Source organism: Leptodactylus fuscus, chromosome 1, assembly GCF_031893055.1.
Source record: "Leptodactylus fuscus isolate aLepFus1 chromosome 1, aLepFus1.hap2, whole genome shotgun sequence".
In the NCBI taxonomy this organism is placed as follows: Eukaryota; Metazoa; Chordata; class Amphibia; order Anura; family Leptodactylidae; genus Leptodactylus; species Leptodactylus fuscus.
In genome coordinates, this window is record NC_134265.1 from 112,173,725 (window position 1) to 112,183,336 (window position 9,612).

At 44.9% G+C, this 9,612-nt stretch overlaps 1 protein-coding gene across 2 annotated transcripts in view; it reads right to left on the reverse strand.

Annotated features, from left to right (window-relative positions):
- Positions 1 to 9,093, reverse strand: part of LIMK2 (LIM domain kinase 2) — a 41,359-nt gene extending 32,266 nt beyond the window's left edge. The window contains exon 1 of one of the 2 annotated variants that reach the window (XM_075276377.1): positions 8,973 to 9,093. Coding sequence is in view for 1 of the 2 variants with exons in the window: in XM_075276369.1 (XP_075132470.1) it covers positions 8,882 to 8,918 (37 nt within the window). In the remaining variant the exon portion in view is untranslated. Of the gene's footprint in view, positions 1 to 8,881 lie in introns of both variants that reach the window. The other variant, XM_075276369.1, reaches the window with a different exon arrangement.
- Between the last annotated feature and the right edge of the window lie 519 nt (positions 9,094 to 9,612).

Here is a 9,612-nt window from a genome sequence, read left to right on the forward strand (position 1 = left end):
GTGCCCATACTTTTGCACCGGTCAAATTTTGGTTTAATGCATATTGCACATTTTCTGTTAGTACAATAAACCTCATTTCAATCCTGAAATATTACTGTGTCCATCAGTTATTAGATATATCAAACTGAAATGGCTGTTGCAAACACCAAAATATTTAGAACAAAAAATGATTAAGATTAGAGATGAGCGAACACTAAAATGTTCGAGGTTCGAAATTCGATTCGAACAGCCGCTCACTGTTCGAGTGTTCGAATGGGTTTCGAACCCCATTATAGTCTATGGGGAACATAAACTCGTTAAGGGGGAAACCCAAATTCGTGTCTGGAGGGTCACCAAGTCCACTATGACACCCCAGGAAATGATACCAACACCCTGGAATGACACTGGGACAGCAGGGGAAGCATGTCTGGGGGCATAAAAGTCACTTTATTTCATGGAAATCCCTGTCAGTTTGCGATTTTCGCAAGCTAACTTTTCCCCATAGAAATGCATTGGCCAGTGCTGATTGGCCAGAGTACGGAACTCGACCAATCAGCGCTGGCTCTGCTGGAGGAGGCGGAGTCTAAGATCGCTCCACACCAGTCTCCATTCAGGTCCGACCTTAGACTCCGCCTCCTCCGGCAGAGCCAGCGCTGATTGGCCGAAGGCTGGCCAATGCATTCCTATGCGAATGCAGAGACTTAGCAGTGCTGAGTCAGTTTTGCTCAACTACACATCTGATGCACACTCGGCACTGCTACATCAGATGTAGCAATCTGATGTAGCAGAGCCGAGGGTGCACTAGAACCCCTGTGCAAACTCAGTTCACGCTAATAGAATGCATTGGCCAGCGCTGATTGGCCAATGCATTCTATTAGCCCGATGAAGTAGAGCTGAATGTGTGTGCTAAGCACACACATTCAGCTCTACTTCATCGGGCTAATAGAATGCATTGGCCAATCAGCGCTGATTGGCCAGAGTACGGAACTCGACCAATCAGTGCTGGCTCTGCTGGAGGAGGCAGAGTCTAAGATCGCTCCACACCAGTCTCCATTCAGGACCGACCTTAGACTCCGCCTCCTCCAGCAGAGCCAGCGCTGATTGTCCGAATTCCGTACTCTGGCCAATCAGCACTGGCTAATGCATTGTATTGGCGTGATGAAGCAGTGCTGAATGTGTGTGCTTAGCACACACATTCAGCTCTACTTCATCGGGCTAATAGAATGCATTGGCCAATCAGCGCTGGCCAATGCATTCTATTAGCTTGATGAAGCAGAGTGTGCACAAGGGTTCAAGCGCACCCTCGGCTCTGATGTAGCAGAGCCGAGGGTGCACAAGGGTTCAAGTGCACCCTCGACTCTGCTACATCAGAGCCGAGGGTGCGCTTGAACCCTTGTGCACACTCTGCTTCATCAAGCTAATAGAATGCATTGGCCAGCGCTGATTGGCCAATGCATTCTATTAGCCCGATGAAGTAGAGCTGAATGTGTGTGCCAAGCACACACATTCAGCACTGCTTCATCACGCCAATACAATGCATTTGCCAGTGCTGATTGGCCAGAGTACGGAATTCGGCCAATCAGCGCTGGCTCTGCTGGAGGAGGCGGAGTCTAAGGTCGGACCTGAATGGAGACTGGTGTGGAGCGATCTTAGACTCCGCCTCCTCCAGCAGAGCCAGCGCTGATTGGTCGAGTTCCGTACTCTGGCCAATGAGCGCTGGCCAATGCATCCCTATGGGAAAAAGTTTATCTCACAAAAATCACAATTACACACCCGATAGAGCCCCAAAAAGTTATTTTTAATAACATTCCCCCCTAAATAAAGGTTATCCCTAGCTATCCCTGCCTGTACAGCTATCCCTGTCTCATAGTCAAAGTTCACATTCTCATATGACCCGGATTTGAAATCCACTATTCGTCTAAAATGGAGGTCACCTGATTTCGGCAGCCAATGACTTTTTCCAATTTTTTTCAATGCCCCCGGTGTCGTAGTTCCTGTCCCACCTCCCCTGCGCTGTTATTGGTGCAAAAAAGGCGCCAGGGAAGGTGGGAGGGGAATCGAATTTTGGCACACTTTACCACGCGGTGTTCGATTCGATTCGAACATGGCGAACACCCTGATATCCGATCGAACATGTGTTCGATAGAACACTGTTCGCTCATCTCTAATTAAGATTAATAGGGGTGCCCAAACTTTTTCATAGGACTGTATATCCCACTAAATATTATAAATGTAAAAGTGTGAGTGTTTGAATGTTTGTTCCTCAATCACAGCCTAACAGATTTGGGTGAGATTTCACACATACCTAGATATTCCCCAGGAAGGAAACATAGGCTACAATCCCTTAGGTCCCACAATCCCCCAAATCACGACCACGACTGGCAACAGTTGGGTGGGGCGCCCGGGCAGGAGTGGCGGCGCCGAGGATGCTACGGCGGAGGACGGGCATAGGCGCACGTGCGGGAGGGAAGAGGCCAGGGTCGCTGAGGAGGGTGGGGCTGGGGCCGCACTAGAGGTGGGTTACACAGAAAAAATAACCCTTGCACTTGCCAAGTAACAGATTTAGAAAAACTGGCCTGTTTATAATCTAGTATTCAACTGTATCCACTAACAGATGCAGCTGAATGAGGTACACAGTACCCCACAAAGGGGAGTTTTAAAGGGAGTCTACCACCTCCTAAAAGCATTTATTACTAGTACCTCCGGCGGCAGATCCAGGGTCGGGCGAGCCAGGCAACCGCTCGGGGCACCGCGGCATGGCCCTAACAAAACGGTCCTGGTCGGCATGTCCCGATTTCGGCTCTGAATACATAGGCGTTTAAAGCAGGAGCTGTCACATCGCACCTACAACTATGTGAGCGAGTGAGACTGCGAAGAGAGCGGCAGGGGAGCGAGGGAAGGTGAGTGTGTTTTTTTGTGTGTGTGTTAAACATTAAGGTGTAACATAATGAAGGGGGCCCATGAAACTGGGGGCAGATGAAGGGGGGGTGAGAACGGCATGACACTGGGACAGATGAAGGGGGGGGGAGAACGGCATGACACTGGGGCAGATGAAGGGGGGGGGAGAACGGCATGACACTGGGGCAGATGAAGGAGGGGTGAGAACGGCATGACACTGGGACAGATGAAGGGGGGGAGAACGGCATGACACTGGGGCAGATGAAGGGGGGGGGGAGAACGGTATGAAACTGGGCAGAAACGGGGGGACATAAAACTGGGGACATTAAATTAGGGATAGATGAAGGTTGTATATGAAACTGGGGGAGAGATGGAGGGGGGACATAATTTACGGGTGACTGTAGGAGGATTATACTATGTGGGAGGACATGAAAAATGAATGAGAATGGGTCAACATAAAAGTGGGTGGAGCCAAGTTTGCAGCGGCGCGCACCGCACATTTTGTCCCTCTTTCTAATCTTCAAAAGTTGGGAGATATGTGTTAGAAGCGCAAGGCCCTTAAAGGGGTATTCCTATGTCCCTTACTCACCAGTCTTCGCTGCTGTAAACTCTTCTTTCTTCCTTTTTTTGGCTCAATTGGTGGGCGGGGTTTCATATACAAAGCCAGCAGGGAGACAACGTCGCTTCTATGCCGCTGGCCTTGCGTGCGTGCTCCCAATGCAGCTAATAGTACACAAATAAGGTCAGTTTTATAAGTTGGTCAAACACAGCTAACTAGTTTAAAAAAAAGCCTTAAAAACGCATTTTTTAGGGCTAAGTTTTTCAAAAAATCCTGGGGGGGGGGGGGGGAGAGAAACACGCCCACACACCCCCTTCCCCTTCTTCAGAGATGAATGCAAGCTATTTATTAAGCTATAATCTGAGTTGAACATGGATAGGGGAGTATATCAGATAACAAGAGCGGAAATCAGATATGTTTTCCACGGCTAAAGCAAATAAACTTATTTATCTTATGTCTTACACATAGGAGCCATCCACAAAGAAAGTCCACAACTAAAGTACAACTCTACAAAGCAAGGGCCCCTTCACACGGAATTTACGTTCTGCTCATTCAGACACATATACATGAGCGCTTCAAAACACATCCCATTCACTTCAATAGGAATTGAAGTGAATGGGATGTGTTTTGAAGCGCTCGTGTATATGTGTCTGAATGAGCGGAGCGTAAACTCCGTGTGAAGGGGCCCTAAAGAAGTACAACCCCTGAGTTGACCACCCAAACCTGCAATAAAGTGGTCTTCTTCAGGGTGGGTCTTCTCAGAGAAGATGGCTAATATGGAAAACTGAAAATCCATCACAGAAAATGTGGTCTGGGCAAAAGGGTGGTCTTCTCAAAGAGGTGGTTTTGGAAAGGTCTCATTGTATAATAAGTGTGCCCTACAGACACAAAGAGCATTAACTTTTTTGTGCGGTACCTACACGTTGATTATATATATATTTATATTTTATTCTAGCGGATATATGTCTAATACTGGTATCCATAACAGTACACAAATATACATGACATTTCTTAAGTTGTGTGTTTTAAATATAATGTATCACTTCACTGTAAATCAATGAAATTCACTTGGCAGAAAACAGAATGAACATAAAGCCAGCAGTTTCAGCTGGATTTGGAGTTGGGGGGAGTTACCAGCCCCAGCTTCAAAAACAAGTTATAATTTTTAATTATATTTTATGATTGCTTGGTATCGTATAATTAAAGGGGGTATCCACTTTCTAATATTGATGGCCTATCCTAATGACTCAAGAAAGAGCCCTATGAGGATCGATATGGTTATGCCTTTGGCTCCATTAAAGAGCATCCATTCCTTTTTCCACTATCCATCTATAAATATTAGACACACAATGTCTAGTATTAAATAGTGTAAACTCAGAGGAGACAGACTTGAAATGTGCCAGATTTATCACGGAGGCCGAAGCTAGAGCATACATCTGGCACATCTTTAGACCGACCAGGCTATGTTTATACCACCTACGAGCTGAGCATGATGCATCTTACGTTCTATCCTTCCCAATACGCCTCCCCCTTGCCAAACAAGGCACAGAAAACTTCAACTTAAGTACAGTGCAAGGCATTTATGTCAATGTTTGGTACACCACAACTCTGGCTCATTAATAAATCTTACCCAATGTATTTTTGTTCAAGCTTTATCAACTTCTATGGGGGGGACTTAAATAAGACAATGCAACTGTTATCTGTATTATAGTAATAGACATTAAGTATGCTAATATGAATAAACCTTAATATTTCATAGCTATGACACATTGGACATAGCCAATTATGTAACACTGAGGTACAATAGCATGTACTGACATTTGTTCTAAATAACACAGAACATGCCAGGTTATAATTGCCCCTCGGAGCACGTTTCACTGTCATTCTTGGAAGGCTGCCCAGTTACACGCCTTGTCTTAGCTTCATTTTACAAGACTTCTTATACAAAGTGAAATTCCATGTGGTTTCCTTGTAAGTAGATCACATGAGCTGGTTATGAAAAACAGATCTATATACCTGTAGAGCCTGGCAGGACAGATCTCTTTACCAGCTGTCCATGCTTAAAAGAGAATGTAGACCAACCTAGACAATAGTGCACCGATGTCTAAGAGGGGGAGGTATAGTCTGCCACGAATATAAAAGTTTAAGGCTAAGTCTCCACAAAGCAAGTCGCAGCAAAAACTGCTGCGGAAAGACATTTCAGAAGAGGATTTTTTTTTTATTTTAAAGAAGTTTTTGTGGCATTTTTCCACTTTTGTAATTCCTCTATTCAAAATATAGTGAAAACACTTGCAATTCCCCAGCTCCTGCTAAAGGGTACGCTACACGATTTTCAGAAATGCATTTGTGAAAGCACTGCATTTCTACAGCTTTTTTTCCCCCCTGCAATGCGTGGATGATATTAGTGAAAGCTCATTCACTTTGTCAGTACTACGGTATAAAAGGCAGATTTTTTTTCTGCAGCATCTCTGCTATGTTGGGCCTTTGCCTAAGGAGGCTTTCTGTCCATGAAATAGTGTGTGAGCTGTCTTTATTTTCCGGACTGCCTACGGGCAGGTCAATAGAACCTAAGGCATCAAATGACTGGAGAACTACTATACTGAGCTTTGTATCAGTTCAGTTCTGGATTCTGTACTACAAACATGGAGCAAACTACAGCACAGTACACATGCACGGGGAGGGGGGAAGGGTTTGTTAAGAAAAACAAAACCATTTACATGTAACAGAACTTCTCTGCTTGGAACACAACTTGTGTTTTATCAAGTATATTTCGGCAAGTATTTCTTTACCCTAAAAAATGACTAGTAAGGACCTCAATAAATGGGTCAATACATGCCTAATGTAGCCTGGACCCCATGTAGAGATCAGATTTTAACAATTAAGAGCCTAAGGAATGTACTAAAGAACTAGAGGTCATCCAATTGAAGTTGAGAAAAAAAAAAAGTTAAAATGTACCTAATCTGATATTGATGACCTATCATAAGTTCAGTAGTGATCTGACAACCAGGACCCCCACCGATCAGTTGTTTGAATAGATGTTCAGACAAGCCTGGTGGCCTCTACTTACTAAGGACAGTGCTGTGTACTCCATAATGGCTGTACTTGGTATTCACTTGAATGGGACCAAACTGCAAACAGCCTATGGGGTAGACGCATTAGACTTTTACATGAGGTGCTGTTATTTCAAAAAAGGTAATCTTTAGGGGCCCAGGTGTTGGTCCCTCAGCAACCTAATACTACTGACATAGCCTAAAGGTCTATGTATAGTGCAATACAAAAATGGAAGGTTGTTGTTCTATGATCCTAATATTTAGAGGCATACACAGGTAAATACAAGGATTCCATGGGCACGTATACTAGCTTAAGCTTGCACAAACCTGTAATATGGCTGTAAAAGTTATGACTCAAAAATTAATTTCATATAAAGCCAGTCTGAAAAAAATACCAGCTTATGATAGGTTCACATCTGTGTTGTGGTTTCCATTCTTCAGGTCCACTTGGGGACCTGAAAAAACAGAAACCCAATCTGCTTAAAAAGCAGTTACCCACAGGTACCATAGAGTTTCCTGAAAAGCCCAGAGAAAAAAAAAAAGTCCTGCTTAACCAGCTAAAACCAGAAAAATACAATACAAACGCATACAAAAACAGACATATGCAACTATATAGGAATACCAAAGCATATATCTGGGCACATATACAATTGACAAAACAATTGTAGCAATCAAAATCCCAGAATATGACGTTAACCTATCCTAACACATCCAATCCATTCTGAGCTTCGCTTAAAGGGGTTGTCCCATCACAAGGATCCCATCTATACTGCTTGTTAATGTGGATGTAAGACTTTTCCTAAATACATTGCCTCAGCAAAACTGCTTTGTTTGTCCACTATCTTACTTTATTCAATTATTTGTGGCCACAGCCCTGACTTAGCTGCTCATGAGTCAAGTGATGTATCTGCTGCTCTCAGGGGGGAGGGGCTAAGTGCACGGGAGCGAGCCTGTGTATCTAGCTATTCCTGTGTCTACACCACGTGACCTAGCTCCCTGCTATCAGATAGGGGAGAGGAGCTGCTTTCATCTGTTCTCCCAGTTATCAGGCTAGCTAATTCAGTTGTGTTCATTATGGCAGAGACAGGCAGTGTCTGTATGTAACACAGAATGGAGTTGCTGCTGCCTGTACTTCATAGTCCAATATGGGTGGGCGGAGCTACACGCTAATTTGGGGGCGGAGCTAAACGGCAGGTTGCATGTGAAACCCCGCCCACCAAATGATGCAAGAAACCAGGAAAAAAAGAAGATTTTACAGCAGTAAAGACTGATGAGTATGCGACGTGGGAACACCCCTTTAAAGGGGCTCTATCAATGGGAAAAGTCATTTTTTACTAATCACATCCTTGCATAGCCTTTAGAAAGAGTATTCCACACCTACCTTTAGTATGTAAATTGCCTCAATGGTTTCTGAATAAGTCCGTTTTTATTCATATGCTAATGAGCTTCCAGCCAGCACAGGAAGTTCCCCGCAGCACTCATCTCTGCTATTCTCTCCTGTGTGTGCAAACAGGAAGCTGAGTCATCAGCAGCCTCCCATAGGAAACAACAGCAAAGGGGGTGCACGATGTATTGGGCACCAGTCTAATTGGCATATGAATAAAAACGGACTTATTCAGAAACACTGAGGCAATTTACATACTAAAGGTAGGTGTGGAATAGACTTTCTAAAGCCTATGCAAGGATGTGATTAGTTAAAAATGACTTTTCCCAGTGATAGAGCCCCTTCAGTGTGAATAAATATGGCCGTAATAATGGACCCTGCTCCTTTTCCTGATTCCACAAAAGTGGAGCCTTAGGCTAAAACAGAGCTGACTCGGCCATGGAATGTGCCAGCAGGTGGCGCTGCCGTAAAGTCCTTTCTAACATCAGGATTTCCACTTTGTTCCTGAAAAATAGGATGTATAACTCTAGTCCAGGCGATAGTGGGGATCAAACACTACGCCACAGCACAAGTCACCGAAAAGTCACACACTTACCCCCAAACCCTCCTCCTGCAACAAAGTACGTGCAAACTATGTTACAAATACAAGTGTGAATTAATGGAGGAAACATACTAAGCTCGGAAACCTGGCAGCCCTAAAGATGAAAGGAGCAGTTAGCTAATATGGCAGCTAATACAGAGGAGTGCTCATGGGGCACTTCCTGCTAATAATGACTGCAGTCAGCCTTCTCACGTCCTGAAATGGCTGGGAGTAATAGTCCACACCCCACAGCAGGAGTCTCATGTATTCTCTAGCACTACCAGGTGACACTGACTAAGTGAATGATGTACACAGCGAGCGCGGTGCCGAGCAAGGGCTGTACAAAGAGCAGCCATAGCATTGTATGTGACAAGTTCCTGTCAAGCTGCTGCTGCTGCTGCTGCTGCTGCTGTCACCTCCTCCACACCTACCGACCGCTCCGCTCTCCTCCGGCCGCTCCCGCCTCATACACACACCGTCGGTGACATCACAGTATGGCGAGCAGTGAGGCTCAATCCGTACCTGTTCCTCAGGCACCTCCTGCGCGTCTGACTCCCATCTCTATGGCCCGCCTCCTTTACTAAGTCCTCGCCAGTTCCTGCCCATGGACAGGGCGTCTCTGGCTGGTCAGCCTTGTGCTAATGCTGACAGGCGGTACAGTCTTGTCTGCACCTGTATGAAGTGTTTAGAACTTTCTGCTGTCTCTTGCCTTGTTGCTTTTATGACTTATGTTTGCAGGCTACAGGGATATATGTGGTGCAATAGCAGTGTCTGAATATAGAATTCTAAACATCTGTGAAGCATGCCTATGCAATTCCACAAATAATCTGGACTTGCACTTTCCTTCGATTGTTTAAGGGTGCATTCACACAGAGTTTTGTGGCGCTGTTTTTGCCACAATAACTCGTGTAAAGAATCAGCACTGCAAAGCAGAATCCCATTGAGTTCAACCGGTTCCGTTTTACTCGCGGTACTCATTGAAATCAATGGATAAAAAAAACCTCTCATTGATTTCAATGTGTACCGTGCGTAAAATGGGATTCTGTTTTTCAGCGCTGATTCTTTATGTGAGTTATTGTGGCAAAAACAGCACCACAAAACTCCATGTGAATGCACCCTTACACCTTTGGGTTTTCAGCTGCAGTTTTTGAAGCTAAACCTG